The 25,159-nt window shown below is 43.5% G+C and overlaps 1 protein-coding gene across 3 annotated transcripts in view; it reads left to right on the top strand.

Annotated features, from left to right (window-relative positions):
* Positions 1-25,159, top strand: part of Ints9 (integrator complex subunit 9) — an 86,141-nt gene that overhangs the window by 17,957 nt on the left and 43,025 nt on the right. For 2 of the 3 annotated variants that reach the window (XM_057786805.1, XM_057786806.1), the window contains exons 2-6: positions 8,823-8,950; positions 15,075-15,135; positions 17,800-17,862; positions 20,716-20,855; positions 23,292-23,378. In XM_057786805.1, the coding sequence (XP_057642788.1) occupies positions 8,823-8,950; positions 15,075-15,135; positions 17,800-17,862; positions 20,716-20,855; positions 23,292-23,378 (479 nt within the window). The remainder of the gene's footprint in view (positions 1-8,822; positions 8,951-15,074; positions 15,136-17,799; positions 17,863-20,715; positions 20,856-23,291; positions 23,379-25,159) is intronic. The other variant, XM_057786807.1, reaches the window with a different exon arrangement.

Genomic DNA, 25,159 nt, shown 5'->3' with positions numbered 1-25,159 from the left:
GGGGGGGGGGTGACTTTTAGAGACAGGGTTTCTCTGTGTGGCCATGGTTGTCCTGGAACTTGCTCTGTAGACCAGGGTGGCCTTGAACTCAGAGATCCACCTGTCTGTGCCTTCCAAGTGCTGGTATTAAAGACATGTGCCACCATCATCTTGTTTAAGCCTGTCTTTTTTAAGTAATGTTTTTTATTCTTTGAGACTATCATACAGTGTTATACTCAAATTCTTTCTCCTTCCAGATCATCCTAAATAAGCCTGTTGTTTTTAATTTTTTATTTGCCAGTAGAACCCTGTGGTAATAATTAATTACTCTAAAAATGAAAAACAAAAACAGTAGAAAACATTTTTGAAGCAGAGATGGACATCTTTAAAGGATATTTTAATATAGGTTAAACATGAGGATGACGAGGAAAGAGACACTCAAGGAAGAGTCTCAAGTCTTTCTGGTGTGATTTTTTTATATAAGTGTGTGTGCGTGTGTGCATGCTTGTGTGCCTACATGCTACTGCGCACACGTGAGCCAGGGAACAACATCCAGAAGTCAGTTCCCATCCTGGTATGTAGGTTCTAGAGATCTAACTCAAGTCATCAGACTTGGTAGCAGGCGTCTTTACCTGATCAACCATCTTGCCTACTGTTTGTTTGAGCCCAGGCTGGCCTCAGTCACAGCAGTCTGCTTCAGCTGAGTGCATGACTTACAGGCACAGACCTCCATGCCTGCTCTTTTTCCTTCTTTATAGACAAACCAACAATGAAAGCTGGCTTGTGTTAAAGAGGAGTGGTCAGGAGGCAGACGAGAGGGTGCCTGGTGGATGATGCTGCGGTGCCATCCTGAAGTGTTTCGTTGGGTTTTTTTGGGTTTTTTTTTTGTTTTGTTGGTTGTTTTGCTTTGTGCTCAAATAGCAAGGATTTGCTCAGAGATCATTTGTGTGTCACAGAAATAAAGTATTGTACCTGTGAAAAGTGGTAGAGGCTTGACATCCAGTGTCCAGAACAAGCATACGTAACTGTTGTCCTCAGCCCACACACAGGCTGCATCCTTTGAAGCTGTGAGTTGTCTTCCTTACCTTAGAAACCACGGTGCTCACATGGCAAAAAGAAACGGGAAGAGTCGTCGTCCTTTTGGGGAAGAAGCAGCCAGCAGTCAGTCATGCATTTTTAGTGTGCTTATCTTAAGTTTGGAAAGCTTTAGCATTGACCACATTTTGATATTTTTTTCTCCACAAATTAAGATAGTTTATTGAATGAAGCATTGTCTTCTAGGTTAATCAGTGAGACAAATGGGAGGGGGGAAGTGGAAATAAACAGGTGTGTAGGATGGGGGATTATTTAAGAGCTAGAGGTGGGGGAGTGGGTACTTTGCTTCCTTTTACATCAACAGTCACATAAATAGGTCTGTGAACTTTTCTCATCTGCTCTAATGACTTCTTTACATATATCACTTGCTGGTGCCAGGCAGCCTACAATCCTCAGCCAACCCTGACCTCTCGTACTTCCCTCGGCCATAATTGTGCACTGTGAGCGCTTTCACCCTCTTCTGAGCTTCCATTGGCCAGGGCCTTGCTTTATACAACTTCCCCCTGCATTTGGACTTGCTTTCTTGGAACTGCAAGCACAGGACTAGGGTCCAGGGAGTGAGAGCCCTGGGTGTCAGTTACTCGGCTTTGTGTGGTGCCTACTCACCCTCCAGCCTGAAAATGCCTTTCCTGTGAGTGCCACAGACTTTACACGCATGCTGCAGACTTTCTAGACAAGTGGAAAATTAACCCTCTTATCTTACCCAGCTGTGTAGTTAGTTTGACCATGAACATGATTGGCACATTTAACGGCATTCCTACAAGATAGAATCAAGCTAAAAAGTGGAGGAAAAAATTAAAAGATTAACAAATAAGTTGCTATATATTTAAAGAAATCTCTGGCTATTAGAGGGTCTGACCCCCAAACAATCTTAGTAGGGGTAGTAGTAGTTACAGATTCAGTGCATTTGGCTCAGTGGCTCAGGATGGTGAGAAATAAGGCAAGGGTTCCTAAAAGAGGATGCCCTCCCCCTTTCCCTGCTACAGCAAGAAGCCAGTGCATCCTTGTTAGGGCATAGAGCGTCTCCTCGAGAACTGCTGTTCCTGAGGGCCGTGACTGGTACATTGTTGGAGTAGAGAAAAGCTTATTAGCCCCTGCAGAACTAAATTCCTCTTTTAAAAAATTAGGCATAAGAAACGTAGTTCCTTCCTCCCAGCATGTTCATTGTGTAAGTACATCGATAGAGTACTAAAAAGCAGCATCTTCGTGTTAAAAGACAGCTGAGAAATGAGTTAGTTAAATCTCATTTGTCCACTGAGAGATTTGAAGCCTAAAGATTTTCAGCTTCTACTCAGGGTAACACCACTTTAGAGACGCCTAGGTCACACACAATACTAGATCTGTGATACACAGCCCAGCAATAAAAACTGACTTTTTTTTTAAAGCCAAAAATATCTCACTTTGGAAGATAGTTTAGAAAGCTAAACAGGGATTTAGCAATCACCCAACAATCCTTACCTGTTTCCCGTAGAGGCATTATATGAAGATGCGTGCTGCTTTGGAAACTTGTAGGTAAACATGTCCAGCTGCATTATTCATCATCACACAAAATGTGTAGACTTCTCCACCATGGTGCACTTAAGTGCAAACCAAATATCCATCACTCTGAATACGTAAGCTGACTTAGATACAGTCAGAAGGGGTGAGCTGAATCAGCAGTACTGTGGAGGTGTGTAGGAGTTCTCAGTTGTTGCCCTGCATTCTGGCCAGCACTGGGTCTTTTAAACGTTGCTCTTTCTAATACTGGTGCAACGGTTTCTTTCTAAGGATTACTGTTTATTTACGGTGGTATCATCTTCAGTGAATGCCTGTTCAAATATTTGTTTGTACTTTTGTGTTGTCTGTACCTTGGTGAATTGTTAGAGGTGGGTGGTTAATTGGTTCAGGGTCTTGGTGAAGCCCAGACTGGCATAAAACACGATTGTAGCCCAAGCCTTTGAACTTGGGATCCTCCCATCTCAATCTCGCCAGTGCTTAGATTGCAGATGCCACCACACCAAAGAATTTAGTTTTTGGTTTTTTGTTGTTGTTTTCTTTTTTGGTTTGCATGTATTAAGTATACATGATGGATTCATCATGACATTTCCATACATATACACAACGTATTTCAATCAGATTAATCTGCTTCCTCTGTTTTGTCCCCTCCTACTTCACTAAGCCACTTCTTCCTAACTTCCCAACCCAGCATCTTTACTCACTCAAAGTAAGGCTGTTTTGAGCATCCACTATTTGAAAGACTTTGATCTCTTGGTTTTTGTCACCAACAGCAGAGAATGGAGACTGCACTGGCTCAGTGTCTGACTCTAGAGCTCACTGCCCTAGGTTCAAGTTCTGCCCTGCTCCCTACTGCTTTGGGACCGTCTGCACACTTCAGGCCCTTGCTTCATTGTCTTCGCTGTATATTAGGAAACTGTTTCCCACTCAGAACATTGTAAGGAGGATTGAAGGGGTTAAATGTAAATTATTTACAGGGTGTCTGCTACCTAACAAGCACTCGGTCATAATAACTGCATACCAAACAAAACTTTCAGCAAGACTAGGAGAAAAGAGACCATGTGATTCTTTGTGCTTCATTCATTTTCAAGTGACAAACTTCCCCAAAGCCAGTTAGCATTCTGGAAGACTTTTGTGAGCTTATCTTGGGGATGAGGAGGTAAAGCTACCTAGTTGGTCAGTTTGAAAGCATTGTATTTGCTGACACTGAAGGTCCTAATAGGATTTAATTTTGTTAGTAGATATAATATTCCAAGCACGTGTTTTAAAACTAGTAACAGAGACCTCCTGGGGTTACAACAAAAGGACTACCGGTTCACTTACTCTTTGAGCCGTTGAGGGACATTGTCTTATGAGGATTTGGACCAGTGCTTTGAGAGCAAAGAATGTCTGGTTTGGATGTTCTCATACATGGTGCAGACATTCAAGCCAAGAAATCAAAACAGTGACCTGCCCTGGCCCATTCTTGCTGAACTCCTGTAGATAAAGTTCCACCAGTTGAACTCACTATCAAAATGCTAAGACAGTAAGAAGTCTTTCTCAAGTTAGAATCAGCATACATCGCAGGATTCCCAGGAATTTCAGATAGTCATGCAAACAGAGGAGACGCTGAAACTCATGTTTGTTAGTTGTGGATGAATCAAACCTCTAAAAAGACTGAAAGACCATGATGTACACAGAAGGAAGGGTGTAGAAGTGAGACAGTGGTCACTGAGAAGGGCATTTACAACCCAAGGGGGAGGGGAGGATGTGAACATTATCAGTTTAGCTCATTGGTTAACAGCTGATTTGATAACACTAAAATTAACAGAAGAAATCTGAGGAAAAGACAAAGTGTGCTGTATGGACGTGAAAACAGTTGAGTTGTGAGGGACGTGGGTAAAATGAAATGTTGCGGTGTGTGTTCTACTAGTAGGTGCTCCAGAAAGAGAAGGATAAAGAACGAGATGGATGCGGTACTCACAGGGAGAGTGACTGACAGTTTTATTTTGTTTTGATTCCAAATAGTCACGAAAGTCTTGAATCTTTTTGTATTTTAAAATCGTAAACCAATAAGACTACCTAGTCTTTGGAGATTTACAAGTGTTTAAGGCACAAGTAAGCTTGGCTAGAAGCAGGTTCCCCACCACCACCCTTTCATGCTGCTGTAACTAGGGCAACTAGGAATGAGTGCGACAGGTACACTCCCTCAGTTCTTGAAGTTCTGCGATAGATGAGGGAACTTAGTCCTCAGGAAATCACACATTAAGAATGAGATTGAGCGAGATTGGAGTTGAGGTAATCTGCCAGACGAAACCCCAGCCTTACATAATTTGATCAGACTGCCTCAACACTAAAACCACTTAGCAAATAGTTGGCCTTTCTTGGTTGGGGTCGTTTAATTGCCTTTAGGTAGCTACTGCAGTTCTAGGGATGTTTTTGGTGAGACCGCGGGCTCTCGATGGTGTAGACTATAATGTATGGGCAGAACAAATCTGAGTTGTTAGCAGCCATGTAAATAGGCACAGCATTTTATGGAAAGCATTTTGGCAGCAGATTTTAAGAGCCATAAAATGCTCATACTTTTTGACCTAGTTAATACCACTTCTGAGAATGCAGGAAAGAAGCAGTCCAGTAGGGGAACAATCCTCCAACACTTTGTAATTAGTGCTGTGCAGACCATTGTGTTCAATAGAAGGGAATCACTGCCTGATGAGCAATGAGATATTTGCTTAGCTAGTGAACATGAAGTGTCGTGTGACCGAGACAAGGAAAACAGTCATCATGAGTTTTAAAAGCAGCATCCAAATTTTATAATAAATTGCACCTTTTTAAATTTTAATTTATTTTGTGTGTGTAGGTGTTTGTCTACATGCATATCTGTATAACGTGCATACAGTGCTCTCAGAGGCCAGAAGAGGGTGTCCAGTCCCCTGGAGCTATGGATGACTGTGAGCTGTCATGTGGGTGCTGGGAATGGAACCTGAGTAGACAGTTTTCTTAACCATTTAGCTATCTTTCCAGTACCTCCCACCCATGCACAAAAATTACACCTTTTACATAAAGTAAAAGGAAATACTCATAAGTAGACTGGTATGACGTTAATACTTCTCTTTCCTCTATCTTTGAAGATTTTTGTAACATAGGTATATTTCTATTTTCAAAATTGAAATCTCTTGCTGACTTGGGTTTTTGTGGCTTGATATTAAAATCCTTTCTATAGGTTAGCTGCACTGTGATCAGAAAGCCCATTAGAGGCTTGTATGAGCATGGGGGGGGTGTCAGTCATCTCTGGGTGATACAGGGTACACCTCTTTTATTGGAAACCCTTGTCTAGCACACTATCTCTCTATACTAGTGACCTGTGGTGAGTAGTCCATTCTGGGAGACGGGACTGAGGTCCTGGGAGACGGGAGGACCTCACCATATGCTGGCTCTTCCAAAACTGTAACATGCAGTTTCCTTGTCCCCCCAAATTAGGCACATGGGAACTGGGTCTGTCACCTTTCGGAGGTACTCTAAACATTTTGCACTCATCTTTAGTCCTTTGTCTCCTCTGATGACCATAATAAATGATGCTTCCCTTAGAGTGCCTTTCCAAATAATGAAGTAGGCCCAAAGAAGTTAAAGTAAGCTTTTATTGAAATGAAAGTAAGGAAATAAAGTGTAATTTGTGTGGTTTGAATGACAGTGGCCCCCATGAGCTCATATGTTTGAATACTTGGTCCCAGTTTTGGGAACTGTTTTGGAAGGATTAGGAGGTGTGGCCTTGTTGGAGGTGTGTCACTGGAGAAGGGCTTTGAGGTTTCAAAAGCCCACACCATTCCCAGCTAGCTCCTACTGCCTATTGGTTGTGTCCTAAGATGTGAGCTCTCAGCTGTGCTGTAGGGCCTCTCCTGTCTGCTTGCTGCCCTATCCCCCACCCCCACCATGATGGTTATGAACTCTAATCCTCCAAAACTGTAAATTCCAATGTAAACACGTCCTTTTGTAAGTTACCTTGGTCATGGTGTTTTGTCGCCGTGATAGAAAAGTAAAAAGACACCTTGTGGACCAAGCAGGCTGACTAGGACAAGAACAAACTGGACTCACTGTAGCATTTATTGGGGTGGCATGAAACTGTGTTCTACTCAGGATGATGAGGACCATGGCCATAAAACATGTGTTCCACCTTCCTAGACCTACTGAGAAGGGAACCATCTGTTGTTTCAATTAAAAGTTCTTCTGCGTGACCCAAAATCTAGGATGGGGTGTTTGAAGCAGGAGACAGCTAGCTGTTTTTATTATGTGAGTTTACCTTTTAGCTTTAGTTAGCTTTGGGCTAGAAAGTAGTGACTAACTGAAATAATGTCATGAGTTTGACCTTCAGGTCTGTGGCTGGTTAAAGTTCCTACTTTGACTTGTCTTTAACCTAACAGGTATAAGCTACAAGCTGCTCTTTTGGGCTCATTTGCAGTGAAGTAGTGGCTGGAGGGTTGGGTGCTTGCTGAAAGCTTAGCAGTAGAACATTGCTGCTGTCCTGTAAATTCCATGCTTTCTTTTTACTTTACAGCAGAATAATCATGGCACATTTGTACCACATTTTCTTTAACCATTCATCTATTCATCTATTACTGGATGTTTAGGCTTGTTCTAGCTTTTTAGCTGTTGTGAATAGGGCAGCAATAAAAACGGGTGTGTAAGTCTCTCTCTGAGCCCTTCAGGTGTGTGCCCAGGAGGGAGATGGCCCACTCCTCCGGTAGTTCTTTTTAGTTCCTGAGCTCTCCGGACGACCTGTACCAGCTGACACCCCCTCAGGAGCGTGTAAAGGCTCCTCCTTCCTCACACTATTGCCATCACTTGTTGTCATCTTTGTTTTGGCTTTTATTTTGTCTTTCCAGGTAGGGTCATCATAATAAGAAGCCTCGCTGGCCTCAAATTTGTGTGGCTCCTCACGCCTCTGCCCCCAGGTGCTGCCATTGCAAGCAGGCGCCACTATTCTTGCTTGCTTTCTTAATGAGAGTCATGACTCGTGTGTGATAGAATCCAGAGCAGTTTCAGTTTGCATTTCCCAGATAGCTGAATATGTTGAAGACTCTTTCTGATGTGTATTGGTCATTGTATTTCTTTTTTTTTTTTTGTCATCTCTGTTCAATTTATTAACCTATTGATCAGTTAAATTATCTGGTGTTTAATTTTTGCTGTTCCATATAGACTGTTGGTGTGAATCCCCTGTCTGATATATAGTCTACAACAGTTTCCTCTTCCGGAAAAGCCACTCTTTATAGACGGAGAAACCCAAACCTCAAACATAATTTGAGGACTCAGTGAATTTCACGGACTCACTCCAGCTTCGGTGTGCACCTTAGGTGCAGATAGGTCAGTAGGGATCTGTCAGCCCATAGGTGTTTAAGTACATGGCCACGTCATTGGAATCCTCTACTCTGAACAACTGTGACCTATCACAAATTGTTAGGATCTGAGACTTTTGAGTATTTTGCAAGTAGTGAGAATTTAACAAGAAAAAAGGATATCACATAGAAGGCTAGCCAGGCCCACACACTGTCCTGCAGGAGAAGATGACTTCAGATAGGAAGTCAGCTGAGCTCACACACTATGGAAGATGTCACATAGAAGGCTAGCCAGGCCCACACACTGTCCTACAGGAGAAGATGACTTCAGATAGGAAGTCAGCTGAGCTCACACACTATGGAAGATGTCACATAGAAGGCTAGCCAGGCCCACACACTGTCCTACAGGAGAAGATGACTTCAGATAGGAAGTTAGCTGAACCCACACTCTGTCCTTCTGGGAGAAGATGACATCAAACTATTCTTCTGGGAGAAGATGACATCACATAGAAGGCTAGCTGAGCTCACACACTGTCCGTCTGGGAGAAGATGACGTCACATAGAAGGCTAGCTGAGCTCACACACTGTCCTTCTGGGAGAAGATGACATCACATAGAAGGCTAGCTGAGCTCACACACTGTCCTTCTGAGAGAAGATGATGTCACATAGAAGGCTAGCTGAGCTCACACACTGTCCTTCTGGGAGAAGATGATGTCACATAGAAGACTAGCTAAACTCAAACACTGCCCTTCTGAGAGAAGATGACATCACATAGAGGGCTTGCTGAGCTCACACTTTTCTTATTAGAGAAGATGATGTCACATAGAAAGCTAGCTGAGTCACAAACTATTCTTATGGGAGAAGATGACTGCTTTTACTTGCTTCACTCCCTAGGCTGTTTCTGTAACTTACTGTTTTGTTTTGTTTTTTTTTTTTCTTTTTCAGTATTGTCTGTCAGGGCATCCAACTTTACCTTGCAATGTGCTTAAATTCAAATCTACCACTATTATGTTGGACTGCGGACTGGACATGACTTCCACCCTCAATTTCCTTCCTTTGCCTCTTGTTCAAAGGTATGTGCTGATGCATTCTGAGATAAAATGAGCTTCAGTTCCTAAAAAATGGTGTCCATTAGTATGAACATTACTTGTACCTTGTGTTGTCTCATGCATTTGCTTTGTCCCCTTAAAACTTCTGTCCAAATAATTTTCTTTAGTTGTGTTGGTGGAAAGTGCTCTATTGATTTATTGACTGACTCTTTTATTCTAACTTCTTCTGTGCCTCTGTAAAATGTTTCTGAAACTGCTCAGTGCAACTGAGGTCATGTATATTTCATCTGTCTTCTTAATTCATGTAAGAGGTAATACATGACTAACTGATGAGCTCCAGAATTGAGTTTTAGGATCATTTAACTGCCTTTTCAGGGGTTGACAGAGTAAATGCTGACATTTCTTTTCTGTGCATTGTTTTCATGTTAGTCATTTTAGGTTATGTGTGTCTGTGTGTCTGTTTGTGTATCTCCCAAGTCCTTGTCTTAAGTCACCTAGATTGCCTTGACTCTACATGCAGCATTGGGGACACTAAACTAAGATTTTAAGAAACTGGTTACTCCATTTGTTTCTACTTAGACAGGGCAGTTTGTAAGAAAAGTGACTTTTAGAATAAATATGCTCACAGTAGCAAAAAAGATGATAACCATGTATCAGAGATGAGATGGAAAAGCTATCTGAAATGAATTTAAGAGCTTAAAAGAATAGCGAACTGAGTAAACCGTCTCATTCATCTCAGTCTTTCCTGAAGACAGCACCGACTACAGTGATTATTCACAACGATAACCCCGTGAACCATCCAGAAAAATTATAATCTACCATTGATCTTTTTCTGAGATAAAGGATAGAACAAAGAGCCATGAGGACAAGGTCACAGATAATTTCAGATTACATTTTATGCAAAGTTGATGGGATTCACTTATAACAACACTCAGCACTTTAGAATATAGGTATTATCCAAGGCTGGGGGAAGATGGTATTTACATAGCTGGGAGATTACTTCTTATTTATAGAGCTGGATACTGTTGTCCTTTTTCCCCCATAAAGAACAAAATATTCATTATTTTGATGTTTATTAAAAATCTGCCCTATATGGGAGCAGGGATACTGATATCACAAAACTGATTTTGTACCCTCAAAGAGCATGAAGTCTTTCAGCAGAGAAAGCCAGTGCATAGCTGGAGACGGCCTGCACTTGAAGAAGCACCTAGTTCTGTGACAGATACTGTCTTTAGATACAATGAAGGCTTCTAAAGAGGACACACCTACTCTGTGGGCTCGTGGATTCCCTTGACTACCAAAACCAGAATTGGTCAGATAGTACCAGCTTCATGTTGTCCTTCCTGCTCTTTCTCTTTAGGACCGGGGAGGAGGGAAATCCTCTTCTGACTTTTTTTACTTATTCTCACTTCAGAGAGAGGTAATACTGGAATGGCCAGCAGTCCGTGGAGTTCTTCATAAAAAGTGTACTGGGGACTAGGGAGATGGCTCACTGAGTAAAGCACTTGCTGTCCAACTATGAGGACTGGGATTCATATCTCCAGCACCCACATCAAAGCCAGGCAGGCGTGGCCACTTGCTTTTCATCTTGGTACTGGGGAGACAGAGTGGGGGACTCCCTGGGGCAGCATGGCCAGCTAGACTAGCTGAATCAGTGAGCTCTGGGCTAGTAAGTGAAGTGGAAAGGGATCAAAGAAGACGATATCAACCTCTGGCCTCCACACACATGAATGCATGGTACACTACACAAATACATGTTTTTTTAAAAAAAAAAAAAACAAAGTGCCCTTGTCATTCAAGCCAGAGACTTAGGGCTACATTTGCCTAGAATAAGTACATCCATCCTCCCTCCCTTGTCCCCTTACCCTGCTTTGTCTTTGTAGCTCTGACTATTACATTACTTCTTAGATACACAGTTATTACCTTTCTTCTCCACTGAAGATGTTTTATAAGAACGGGAATTTTGTGTTGTTTTTTTCTGCATTCCCAGCACTTAGACCAATTATTGGCCTGTAATAGCAGCTCAGTAAATATTTGGCTTTATGAGTAAATCACTCTCCTCCTTGGAGCCCATCCCGCTTTACCTTCTCAGAGTCTTCATTATTAAAGTGTCATTGTTAAATTATTGTATCTTTGCTTTAGTACAAACTCGGGGCAAGGGTGAGCGTGTCTGTGTCTGTGTAGTGCTGGGGATCAAACTAGTCAAGCACTCCTTCCTGAGACCAGGCAGGCCTTGAACTCATAACCCTCCTGTCTCTACCTCCCAATGCTAAGAATTGCTGGTGGCTGACTTTCCATCTTTAGTCCTTATCTCCATACCTATTTCTCCATTTCACCAATTCAGCTTTCATTAAAGTACTTTATAACAAAAACAAGGAGAATTTATGATTCGGCCATCCTGTGTTGATCACACAGTGTATTCAGTTGTCTGGTTTTGAATCTCCCTCAATCTGGAGGAGTTTCTCAATCTGTCAGTTTTAATGACCTTGACATACGGGTCAGTTATTTTATATAGTCTTCTAATGTGGGTGTATTTGATGTTACTCATACTGGTTGGGACTATTCTCCTCTTATAAGAAGGCATAGATTCCGTCCTCCCAGAGTCATCCTGTAGACGTACAAGCCAGGGCTTGTGTGTGTTTCTCTTACTGCTCTTACTGTACTATCAGCTCTTCACCCTCTGGTCCTACCTTTCTCCTGGCCAGCACAGCAGAAAGTCCTCTCTCGGATCATCTAAGGCGGCAGTATCTGTGCTAGAAGGATGCGCAGATGACATTAGCCAGATGAGGGCCGGGGAGGTCATGTGGGGCTCAGTGTAGCCGCCAGCACGGTGGAAATGTCTCTTCCTTCCTGTGCTCTCCACACCTAGCCCCTGCTGTTTCAGACCTCAGTTTAGCTCTATGCCCAGGGAAGTCTTTTGATGCTGGCTAGACTGGTCCTTGTTAGGCATCTTCTGTGGTACTTGGTACTACCGTGGCACCTCATCCTCTGAGCAGCTTGTTCTCTGGCTGTTTGTATGGGTGTGTAATGTCTTGCCTGCCTTTGTGGGAGGACACGTGTGTTTCATTCACAGTTGGATTCAGGACCTGCCTGGGTGCTTGACATAAAGATCCTAAGTGACTGGGTGAAAGCCTTGGTTTCTACAGCACTGGACCAAATGCTGATGTTCTTTCCTATCTTCTAGGCTTTGATCAGAGTAGAGTAATGAGCTATTAATAGATATTTTTGATAGATATGTGAATATACCATGCCTGTTTTGATATTATCTCTGAATTTAAAAGTGTAAAACATTTCATACTAGAAAACTGTAAAATGTATTTTTAAAAATTGCCTATCATATTCAACTTGCCTTTCCTGGGTAAATGTTTTGTAAGGCTTTAGGTTATGTCCTTATGGAACTAATTTGCATATTTTCCAAAATAAACAATTATTAGAAAAACAGATCTTGTATGTGTGATTTCTTGACAAAAAAAAAATTAATGATATCTTTTGTGTCAAAAACTGGTTCTAAAATAGTTAAATGCAATAATAATATGTTCTTCTCCAATCATCATTTTCTAGTATTGTCTCCAAAATTGCTGACATTTTTCAGGTCTCTACTATATAAAACTAAGTCAGATTACTAGAAATAAATGGTTGCTTGATTTTTAATTTGTTATTATGTGAGTAGGGTGTGTGTGTGTGTGTGTGTGTGTGTGTGTGTGTGTGTGAACATTCACACAGCACATGTGGAAGTCAGGAAACACCTTTCAGAACTTGGTTCCCTCCTTCTACCATGAAATCTGGGATTTAAACTCAGGTTTCAGGTTTGCCTGGCAAGTGCTTTTACTGCAAAGCCCTCTTGCTGGCTCGTACATGTCTGTTTGGTTGTTTTTTTCAGCCTTCTTAATGTACATGAAATTAGTCTCAACTTCTAGAAACCATTCACCAGGATAGAGAGTCACTTTATAACTCTTAGGGAAAGTGGCTTCATTTTCCATAATCGGAAACTTAAGCCATGGGTGCCCAGTGCCCAGCTTCTTAAATTGTAGATTGGTGCCCTCCTTAATTGACTGTGAAGACTGCAGTAGATTTGGCAACAGCAGGTTTCTGAATGTACAGTGACCAAGAGTTAATTCAAAGTCAGATGAATCCAGGAGCTCTGTCTGCGCTCACCTGTGTTGTCACGTGCCAACACCACAGCCGGCCTTCATGTTCTGTGGTGCCAGTACACAGTGCCTCAGTCATCTCCACTCCAGGTGACTGATATCATGAACTGCAATGCTTTACTGTATATACATGGTTTTCCATTCCTGTAATGGTTTAATTACAAACAACGAAGACAGTTTTCCTGCCATTGCTGTGTGCAAGTAACAGATTAGCACATTAGTAAAGTTAGTAAAGCTGGATGTATCTTTAGATTGTATTGCGTTAGAATGTTTGATTTTAAAAATTGCTATTTCTGAACCAGTAGGATGGCTCAGAGGATAAAGGTAGTTGCTACTTTTCCTCCTCTGTAATTCCTCATCAGGGGAAGAGAGAACCTACTTCTGAAAGTTATTCTTTGACCACATGAATGCCATGATACATATACAACCCCAGCGCACACACAAAATAAACACAGTTTAAAATTTTATGTTGCGCCGGGCGATGGTGGCGCACGCCTTTAATCCCAGCACTCGGGAGGCAGAGGTAGGCGGATCTCTGTGAGTTCGAGACCAGCCTGGTCTACTGAGCTAGTTCCAGGACAGGCTCCAAAGCCACAGAGAAACTCTATCTCGAAAAACCAAAAAAAAAAAAAAAAAATTTTATGTCTTATGTTGCTGTTTGAATTGCTGACTTGAGTTTCATAAACTGTTAGATGAATTCTGGCTTGCAGTTAGGATAGAATGCCCAACAACTGCTGAAATGACCCTACTTCTGTCATTTTTAAAAATCATATATTCTTGTGCAATGTATTCTTAACATAGATGATTACAATATCAAAATTTTTATAAACTTGGAAAAAATGTTGAAGATGTCTGATTCCTGTAGAAAATATTTACTGATGTCTGTAAGATCAAAATGAGCATATCTATCTCATTAGTATGTAGACTTACTCTAAGATTTATTTATTTCCTTTTAGTGCAGTATGTGTGTATGAGTTTGTATGTATGTCCAGGTACCCTCAGAGGCCAGTAGAGGACACTAGATAACCTGAAAATGTAGTTACAGGTGGTTTTGAGAAGCCCAGTGTGGGTGCTGGGAACCAAACCTGGGTCCTGCGAGAGCAGTACTCACTGAACTTCCGAGCTGTCTCTCCAGCCCGTGTGCTTATTTTAAATGCCTGTATACATAGGATCACATAAAGATTCCTTGGGTAAAAGGAGATCGCAGGTAGAGTTCAAGGTGATGCAATCCACTTGTCAGCACTGAAGTCACAGCCCAGCACCCAACCTACATCTGCTTTCTCAGTCTACGAAGGCACCCATTCTGCCTCCACTCACGAAGGCACCCATTCTGCCTCCACTCATGTTGGCTGTTAAACACAATAAGATAAAGCCAAGGTCGTTAGTGAGTGGAAGCTCTAAATGCTCTCAGTATTTCATATGCACTCTTCCCTTTCCTGCATAAACTCCTGTACTTTCCCCAATTCTGTGCTAAACTGCCCTTTTCCCACATAACCACCCTTTGTTTGTTTTGGTTTTGGTGGTGCTACGGAGTAAACCCGGGGTCATGCACATGAAAGACAACATTCTCTTACCCAGCTATATTCCCAGCCCTGGGTATTTTTGAGATCGCATCTCACTGCGCAGCCTAGGCTGACCTCTTGAGTCCCTATGCTGCCACAGCTTCCTGAGTGCTGTGATGACAGGCACATCCCATGATACCCAGCTGTTTTATTCTGTTCAGACAGGATTTCACTGTGTAGTCTAGGCTGTTCTCAAAGTTGAGGTCCTCATGATTCGTCCTCACAGTTGTTGGGCTGATAGGCGAGGACCACCGTAGCCTGCTCTAAGATGGATTCTTAGGCGTAATACATCATGGTTAGTTCTCATCTTCTGTTATTTTGGTTAGGAACCACTGCCAGTAACTGTTCACTGTGTTTAATTGTATGGTGAATGTTAAATCATGATGATTTCACTGAAGGCTATAATGTATTTAGGATAATTCAATTTTTGTTTTGCAGTCCCAGGCTGTCTAATCTTCCTGGCTGGTCTCTAAAAGATGGAAATGCTTTTCTGGACAAGGTAAGACTAAAATGCAAACTGCAGCCTGCCTGAACACAGTGAAAAGCTGTCCTGTCCTGCTGCAGCCGTGCTGACGACTCAGGACTCATTGTATTTTCGTGTGTGTTCTATTCCAAACCCTGAGGTTCATGTTAAGATCTCTCATACTTGGTAATTACTATCTCTGAGTAACTTTAGAGACTCTCTGTGTTTGGCCTCAGGTCACATTTATGTCTGTGACAATCTTAAATACTTTGCAAATTTATCACCAAAGGAAGAAAACTGTCTGCAGTTGTAATTAGGGTCTCAAAGGTGATGCTTATCAGCGTTTGGTCAGCTTATTAAATGAGATCCCAATGCTTAAAAAAATTAAAACTGTGACATAGGCAGCAGTAGAAGATTAAAACATGCAGAGCATCTCTGCACCACTCCGTGGTCCTCTAAATCATCCATCCTTGCCTGAGCTTCAAAATTAAAAAGCTGAATGAGAAAGATCTTTCCCATGATTCATCTGAGTGAGACAGTTACCGCTTATAATGGACAGTGCTGCAGAAGCGTGGGCTTTCTTAGAATTAATTCCTGTAGCTGCACCCCAAACTCTAGGGCAACCCAGATGCCTGATTTGAAACCAGATTTCCCTCATTGCTGACTATGAAACGATGTGACATTCAGGAGCCTGTGTACCTGATTTCAGCCTGGGTCTCCTGCTGACCATAAATCATTATCCCCGAGAAAGGCTCCAAAGCATTGCCAGTGAAATGACTTGCATGTGTACGTGGGAGTGTTTGATTACAAGGGAGTGGTGGGTGAGAGAGAGCAACATTGGGAGTGTTCGGAATGACAGCGAGTCTCCTGCGCAGCACTTTGAAGAGGCAGATCACAGTGCCCTCTTAAGGTCATGCAATTGAAACTGAAACCACCCTTGGTGTGGCTCATTGTTTGTCTTCCAAATTTTACTTTTTTATTGCTTCTTTGGGAGTTTCACATCATGCACCCTAATTCCACTTACCTCCTGGTCCCCTCATAACCTCCCCTAACCCTCGTAGCACCCCACACACGAAAGATTTTAAAAAATCAAAACAAAGCAAGCAAACAGAAACAACAAAACAAACCAGCAAAAAGACCTCTTTGCTTCCTTCTTTCCTGCCTCTCTAACACCTCTGTTTTAGCCTCATCTTGGAGGAGCTGGGAATTCCCCCATTAAACATAATTAGTTGCTCATTTGTTTTTAGCTAGCTGTTCTATTGTAATTAAGGATTGTTCCTCTCTCTCTTTTTCTGGCTCATCCTCTCGGTAGTTAAACAGTACTCGCAAGAACGCGTTCATGGGGAAGAGTATTTAAGACCCCAATAAAGACTTTAAAATTCCTAAGGATAGTAATGTAGTTGACGCCCTGTCTCAACACAGAGTAATTCAGATTGAGGTAAATTTAGATACATCTGTGTGGATATGTAGAAGTATCTGTTGGGTGACTTGTGAAAGCATGATAGAACTAAAGTTTTATATTTCATTTTCCGAAGAGAGCGAAGGTCACTGTCAAGTCCTAACTGGTTTGATTGTAAAATCATAGGCGTGTGCTTGATGATCCAGAAACTCCACCCCTTGTTTAAAAGTGCCAGTGGCTTTCCAGGGGGCATGGCAGGCAACCTGTTAGTGGCCCGACCAAGTCTCCAGCCTTTCCAGTCCCGTGTGCGCTGGCATAGTTTCAGCCACTCTTATCTGTGTGACCTCATTGGGAGTTTTTCCTGATGCTGCTCCGACATGGGAACTGGCAGGTTGAGGTTCTAGAACCTACTCTCATTTCTCAGTAGACTCAGGACAGTTTGATTCGCTTCTGAGTGGCCACATGGTAGTGAACAGAGCTGTTCTAGTGGAATGTGGCGCCATGCATGTCCATCTCCAGACACCATACCTTCTGTTTGCCACCCTCTCCTGTAGGGAACCGCTACCAGAAACCCGGCACCCTGTCCAAGCTACTGCTCTCAGACTCTTTTCTCACAGCCAGCCTTTGGAAGATCCCAGACTCGGTGTGCTTATAGTTATGGGCCTTTGAAGTGGGAAGTTATAGGGTCCCATTTTTAAGACATAAGACTTCTTCTTTTGAATAAATGTTTGGTTTGTGCTCCTTAGTAAGTCCACGCTCTGTGAAGCAGACAGTAAGGACATGCATTGTGGTGGTGGCAGCTTTGATCCCTGCCCCGCACTCTCACACCTCCCTCCTTACTAGGCCCCTTCCCTTCAGCTCTTGATAGGTGGAAGAAAGGCTCCCAAGTAATCTCTCTGGGACTGGATTGCTAACCTGACGTAGCAGAATCCCCAGAGGTCCTTGTCATAAAAACAAGGTCCATGACTCCCTCTCCAGTTTCTGGTCTCTTAGATATTAGATAGGGCCCAGGGAGCTTTGATTTGGTAACTAGTTGTTGGAAATCACTGCATTACAAATGATAGCAGAGCATGCATTCTCCGTAACTTCTTAGAGACATCGGGGAATGTGCATTCAAACCCTCAGTCTGCCACCAAGCTGCGCTTCCACCCTCAGTCGGGCGTCTAGCCAGCCTGAGCCTAAAGAGGAATAGTTTGTCTAAAAATAACCTCCCACCCTCCAAGTTAGGTGTGGAGGTTGAATTTTTTTGGTACTGTGTCTATTAAGTGTCTCTTAGTATTTTTCCTCCCCATCTCTTTTAGGAGCTAAAAGAATGCTCAGGTCATGTGTTTGTGGATTCTGTGCCTGAATTCTGCTTACCGGAGGTAAGACGAAAGCCATTCTTGGTGGAAGCAAAGCATCCTGTAATCAGCACTGAAGTCAAGGCATACATAGTTAAGGGTCATGACCCTGAGCCCTCCCTCACGAGTTACTACACTTGTCACTTAAGAATCGGTGGGGCGGTTCCCCATCTGTTCCATATCCCAGGTGCTGCATTTATTTCAGCAGAGCACAGATGGCACTGACTGTCTGTCGCAACCTTGGCTTGATGGTCAAGGATGTGGAGCATGTGGATTAGTGCCCCAGAGTGCCGAACTTCTCAGCAGGACACTTAGATTTCACAGTGCGCCTTTGGTTGTCTCTTCGTATAAGTAGAGTTCAAACGCCACAGATCAGTTTTCAAGCAAGATTATGTGACTTAAAAGGTAATCATCATTGTTTTAAGGTAGAACCATATTGCTGTTAGGACTTGGAGAAAATATGAATGTGGTAGAAGCAGGAGAGGCACCAACTCTAGACCAATCACAGACCCATGAAACTCCTTTAACTATCTGTTTCCCTACGACCTACACTGAGTCGTGGGTGATTCAGCAGCCACTGCATGACTGTGACCCTGTCTGCAGTGTAGACAACCAAATGCTTGTACACAACACTTTTAAAGGTAAATTATCTTTTATCCCCCTAGAAGTATATAAGTAAATATGTAAATGTCAGTGCATAAATGTGCATAAATTTAATATTAAATTATTGGGAATGTTTATGTAATCATGTATCTTAGATACATAAATTAAGAATAATTTTTTTTTCCTTCTGACTTTCCTCAGCAAATTTTTCCATGATTCTGGGCTCTGTGGGCTGGCTATTCTATTTTATTTATTTATTTTTAATTAATTTATTTTGTATAAAGTGTTCTGTCTGCATGCCAGAAGAGGGAACCAGATCGAATTACAGATGGTTGTGAGTCACCATGTGGTTGCTGAGAATTGAACTCAGGACCTCTGGAAGAGCAGCCATTGCTCTTAACCTCTGAGCCATCTCTCCAGCCTGCTTGGTCTATTCTAAAGAGAACAGTCAGGTTCCCTTTTGTGTCCTTGCATGTGAGGAGAGGGGTCTGCTTTTGAGTTTCACTGTCGCTTTAACAATCACCCCTATGGTTTTCCTCTGTGTTTGTACCTCTGCTGCTCTGTTTTAATTTCCCTTTTTGAAAGTGGTTCTAGAAGTAGCAGGGAGTAGAACCACCTCCACCGTAAGGATGTTGTCTTGCAAGTACAGGGCAGAGTGTGGTGTTAAGGCTAATAGATGTGGGATGTTGCATAGGTTTGTTGTTTCCATATGCTGTACAGATAGTGTGACATTACTCCTGAGGAGATGGGGACAAGCCTCTGTTCACCTCAGATAGAGAACCGATAATAAACCAAGGAAAGAAAGCCATCAACGCGCAACTTGGCAAAACAATGAAATTTACTGCTATTACTTTAAGAAATATGCTTGGGGTTACTTACAGGAAAGAAATGGCTCAAAGACAGTTACTTTGCTAAAATCCCACCCCAGCATGGATGATGGCTCACAAAAGATAGAAACCCGGAATGTACTGCGCAACTTACAAGTAGCGGAACAAGTCCAGGAGTTTCTCTTCTAGAGAGCTCAGTTTGTTTAAGCCTCTTTCGGGCAGCTCTGCTAGTCTGAGTGTGTTCTCGGCAGCCCTTCCTGCTTATATATACTTGAGGAAGAAGAACCTTGGGGAATCAGGTCAGTTTTAGGGCCTTCCTGGAACCTTTGGGTTGTTTGCTTCTTGGAATTTAATGAACTCCTCTGCCGAATGGAAGACTTGACCTCCCTCGACAACAACACTCTGTGTCTCATCTGAGATGGAATATTTGCCTTAGAGAAACCGCTGCACGGCACCATAGATGCCATTGTCCTGGCAGTGAGACACTCTTGCCCTTTACACACATGCTGGTGATGCTGGCAGCTTTGTTAAATTATTTCTGTGTGTTGTCACTCTCCTAGAAAATACCCACATCCCAGATAGCACAAGCACACTGCTTCTTAGCGTTTGCTCGTGTCATCAATATCTTTGTTACTTCTCTGAGCAACAGCCCCACAACCCATTCTCCTACCTCACACTCTGCAGTGGCCCAGCTGTGCTCATCTTGGGTCTATCACATGCACATGGCTGGGGGTTAACTCCTCTAACAAAGAGTTGCCAGCGGTGAGCTGCAGGGGCTCACTTTTCCCACAGTCCCTACTTGAGTCCATCCTGTCCTCCGCTTGTTAGGTGGGAAGGCAGAGGAATTTTTGGAAAAGTACACAGGGTGCTACCACGCAGGGTGCTGTCACAGGAGGGATACATTAAAAGCCCCCTTGGAAGCTGGGTGGTGGTGGCGCACACCTTTAATCCCAGCACTCTGGAGGCAGAGGCAGGCAGATCTCTGTGAGTTCAAGGCCAGCTTGGTCTACAAAGTTCTAGGACAGATTCCAAAGCTACACAGAGAAACCCTGTCTAGGAAAGAAAAAAAGAAGCCCCGTTGGAGTTCTAAGAAGTGACTGCCATTCTCTTGTTTTCTCCTCTATGAATACAATGGTCAAACATTGAAAAGTCAAAAACAATAATGAAAAAAATATTGTTGTCTTTCTCTTTGACTATTTGCTAAACTTGTAAAATCAGAGTGATCCTGGTGAGCCAGCCACATTCTCACAGCTAGCCATCCTACCCTGCTATCTGCTGTCCATATCAGGACACATCCGCGGTGAGAGAAGGGCGGTGTTGCGGGAAAGGCCTCATTATTCCGAAGAACCGAAACTCCTACTCTGCACTCTGACAGCATCATTTGTCAGTCGCGTCCTGCTGATCTGTGTGCCCGGCAGACACACATCACCCCTCCCTCTCTCTTCAGACCGAGCTAATAGACCTGTCTACAGTTGATGTGATTCTCATCTCTAACTATCACTGCATGATGGCGCTGCCCTACATCACCGAGCACACAGGATTCACGGGCACAGTGTATGCCACAGAACCCACCATGCAGATCGGCAGGTGAGAGTGGTGTGGCTGCCAAGCTCCTTCAGTGGCCGCTGTTGAGTGGGTTATCAAGAGGGTTTTGATTTCTTTTTCAGGATCAGGGAAGAGTAGGCTGCTCTCCAGACACAAGAATGCTCACTGGAGATCCCTGGAGACCGGTGCCCCGGCAGCCCCAGTCTTTCTTTTAGCATAACTGAGAGGAGTGTTCCTAGGCAACCCCTCTGTAGATGATGCTAGATAGGACAGAGGCCTAGGAAGATGCCACAGAGATCCAGAGCAAAGAGCTTCAGAGCAAGGGAACTTGGCATATTTAAACGAAGAAAAAGAAACTTTACTGCTTTGCTTTGAAAATACCCCCTTTTCTTGATTTACTGCGGACTATTAATAGAGACAGCTTGTAGAAAGCAAGGAAAGAAGAGTAATTAAGCAGTTAAGTTGTCCTTCCCTGGTGACAGTGAAATATACAGCACGCTGAGGATTTAAGACTAAGCAGTCCTGCGCCTTTAAAGAGAACTCGGCAGTTAGAAGGCTTCCTGCTCCTGGAGAAGACCTAGGCTCAGTTCCCAGCACCCACATCAGACAGTTTACATCCACCTATGACTTCTGTTCCAGGGGATCTTGCTCCTGGCTCCACGGGCCCCTGTGAGCAGGCATGCATATATAGGCATGCACACTCATATATACGTGTACACATTAAGAAAATAAGGAAACTTTTTAGATGATTTATTTTATCTGTTCAGTGTTTTGCCTGTGTGTATATCTCTGCACCACTCCTGTGCTTGGTTCCTGTAGAGGTCAGTAGAAGGTGTCAGGTCCCCTAGAACTGAAGTTTCAGATAGTTGTGAACCACCGTGTGGGTGCTGGGAACCGAACCTAAGTCCTATACAGAAGCAACAAGTGTCCTAAACCCCTGGGCCATCTCTCCAGCTATGAAAATAAATAAATCTTAAAAAATAAAAATTACAGTAAGGCCGTGGTGTGGGCACACACCTTTAATCCCAGCACAAGCAGAGGCAGGTGGATCTCTAAATTCGAGGCCATCCTGGTCTTCAGAGTGAGTTTTAGGACAGCCAAGGCTACAGAGAAACCCTGTCTCAAAAAAACAAGCAAACGCTGGGCAGTGGTGGCACGCCTTTAATCCCAGCACTCGGGAGGCAGAGGCAGTCGGATCTCTGTGAGTTCAAGGCCAGCCTGGTCTACAAGAGCTAGTTCCAGGACAGGTTCCAAAGCAACACAGAGAAACCCTGTCTTGAAAAAAAACAAAAAAACAAAAAAACAAAAAAGCAAGCAAACAAACTAAATGAAAATCTTTATTATACTCTTCAGTCAACCAAAAAGGTCTTGCTTCTCTACTACAACTAAGCCTTCACAGTATAGGTGACTGCTGCAAGTTATCATAGAATCAGTTGCTGAGAGAAAAGGGAAAAAAATGTAAGGAAAATTATTACTGGGGTAATAAAAATCCATAATGTATTGCTTTGAAATAACCAAGTAAGTTAAAGCTTTGAGAATCCAATACTCAGGTTGGAGGAGTGCTATAAGCTGTTAGGCTGTCTTACAGCTGTCCAGCAGGATGAACCAGTGATGAGAAGTGAAACAGAGTCTTCAGTGTGAAAATATCACCTGCAGTGCACACAAAAACAGTGAAGGATTCCGGAGACCAGAGAGGGCCATTATAGGAAAACAAGGCAGCAGTGCAGTGAGAGAAAGAGCTGCGAGTATTAGGCTGTAGGCTGAGAAAAGTGGTGCTTAAGGATGGGTTCTGTGGGGCATCCCAGAGCACTAATGAGCCTGGGGCTCAGAGCTTGCCAGCACTCCCTCTGGAGATAGATGTAGTAGGGGAAACAGATGAACACCACACCACTTGTTTGGGTTTCTATTGCCATTAAATTTGTATATTGCCGTTGCCTATGCATTTATACAGAGAGGCTATTAACCAGTGTGGGTTGGCTGTATTAGAGCATGAACTAGATTCAGATGTTGAAAATGTATTTCTAGGTGGGTGGGAAAGTGAGTATATGGTTGTGGGGTGGGGGGTCAGTCTCATTCTGTTGCCTAAAACTCATGGCAGTTCTCCTGCCTCAGCATCACAAGTGCTGAAATGACAGACGTGAGCTGCCATGCTCAACTCTATTTCTAGCTTTTTGATTATCTCTGGCTTTCAGTATCTATACAGCACTCCTTGGACTCCCTTGCCTATATTCTGGTGTGCCACCTCGGGATGGCAGAGGTCTGTCCTGCTGCTGATCTTTGGGCAGATTTCAAACTAACTCTTGAGGTCTCCCTCTAAGTGAAGCATTTCTGATTCCCAAAGCAATCGTCAGCTTCTTACATCAGTTTAAAGTGTCTGCCTCATGAGACAGGCTAGAGGGAGTGGGCAAATCCACCTCTCCAGGCTACAGTGTTAGCAGCAATATTCTCCAATATTCTTCATGCTTTGTTTCAACGCAGGCTTCTCATGGAAGAGCTGGTGAATTTCATCGAAAGAGTGCCAAAGGCCCAGTCTGCCTCCTTGTGGAAGAATAAGGATACACAGCGGTGAGAATACCCTCTCCTTGTTGGCTACAGAGCTTCATGAGGCTCTGTGGGTCTCATTGTATGCTTCAACACAGACCTTGTTGGGATGAAAGATGAAGGGACTTCATTTAACTCACAGAGTCAGGCTCCACGCTGGGTGTGGGAGCTTTGGCTGCACATGGCTCTACCATGGAGAGTCTGGGTCTCATGACTCAGGTCACTTAGGTCTTGCCAGGAATGTCTTAAGAGAGATTCACCACAGTGCTGTTGACACTCAGGCAGTGAAAAACTACGGATGGCAAGATGGCTCCATGGGTGAAGGGGCTTGCCACCAAGCCTGAAGACCTGAATTTGATCACCAAGACCTGCATGGTAGGAGGAGAGAACCAAACCTCACAGGTTGGCTTCTGACTTTGACACAGGTCTTGTCACATATACGCCCATGCAATAAATACTCAAATATTTTCTTTTAGAGTAAGAAAATAATGTTTGCTACTTAGGGAAGCTAAGGTGGACATTTCTTAGAAGATGTCAAGCAACTGGAGGAAAATTTTTCTTATATAAAGTCTGGGGGCTGGGGTGGTAGCTCAGTGGATAAAGTCCCCACATTCATGAGGATCATAGTTGAGAACCCCAAAACACACGTAAGAGTGAGTAGGTCATCCCAGCACTTGGGAAGCAGAGACAGGCTCCCTGGAGCAAGCTGGGTAGACTAGGTGGAACTGATAAATTCTGGGTTCAGCAAGAGGCCCAGCCTTCATGAGGATCATAGTTCAGATCCCCAAAACACACCTAAGAGGGAGCAGGTCATCCCAGCACATGGGAAGCAAAGACAGGAAGCCTGGAGCAAACTGGCTAGACTGGGTGGAACTGATAAACTCTTGAGGAAGACACTTTGGGTCAGCTTTGGGTTTCCACACATGTGACACATGCATGTACACCACACTCACACACACACACTTGTATGTGTGCACGCACACACATATACACCACACTCCAGTTGTGAAGAGGAGCCCAGCTTTCATGTCATAGGATGGTGAGAAATTCAGTGTTGATGAGTGTGGGTAGAGAGGTGAAGGAGGGGCAGGTTTAGTGGGGTTATGCAGTCTCTTACCTGTGAGATTGAGGTTGGCTCCCCCATTGAGTATGTGCAGGTCAGGAATAAAGGCTTGTAAGGAGAATGACATGACCATATTTGTTTTTGAAGAAAGGAGCTCTGGAAGCAGCATGGGAGGGAGGCAGTCTGCAGAGATGGACACCGGGACACCAGCAGGGGGATCGTTCCAGAACAGATAACAAAAATCTGAATTAGGGTGGTAGTAGTGAGCATGAAGAAGACTATAGCTTCAGAGAAGCTTCTGAGCTGGGACTTAAAGGGAGCTGCAAGATAATAAACAGGAAGGTGAATGGAAGCCTAGGGACAAAGGGTGTTTCCCAAAATACAGGTTTGCGGGTGGTGGTGACATGCCTGTAATCCCAGCACTCGAGCGAGAGACAGGAAGACTGCAAGCCATGCCAACCTGGGCTGCATAAACATTCTAAGTCTGTCAAAGGTACATACTAGAAACCAGGTACAAGAAAAGACAAAGGAAAGCAAGTGGTAAAATGGAGATGAGCCCTGGGTGTGACCATCCCAAGAGTTTAGCCAGAGTGATGTGCAAGGACCAAGAGACTAGATTGTCAGAGATAATGGAAAGGAGAAGGACCAGAGAGGGAGCAAGGGGTGGCTTGACTCCTCGTCCACTTTGACCTCCACCAGCAGTGCAGAGGACACCAGTCAGCTTTGGCTTAGACTCTGTTCA

The sequence above is a fragment of the Chionomys nivalis genome, chromosome 12 (assembly GCF_950005125.1).
Source record: "Chionomys nivalis chromosome 12, mChiNiv1.1, whole genome shotgun sequence".
Lineage (NCBI taxonomy): Eukaryota > Metazoa > Chordata > Mammalia > Rodentia > Cricetidae > Chionomys > Chionomys nivalis.
This window is presented reverse-complemented; position numbering and strand designations above follow the sequence as displayed.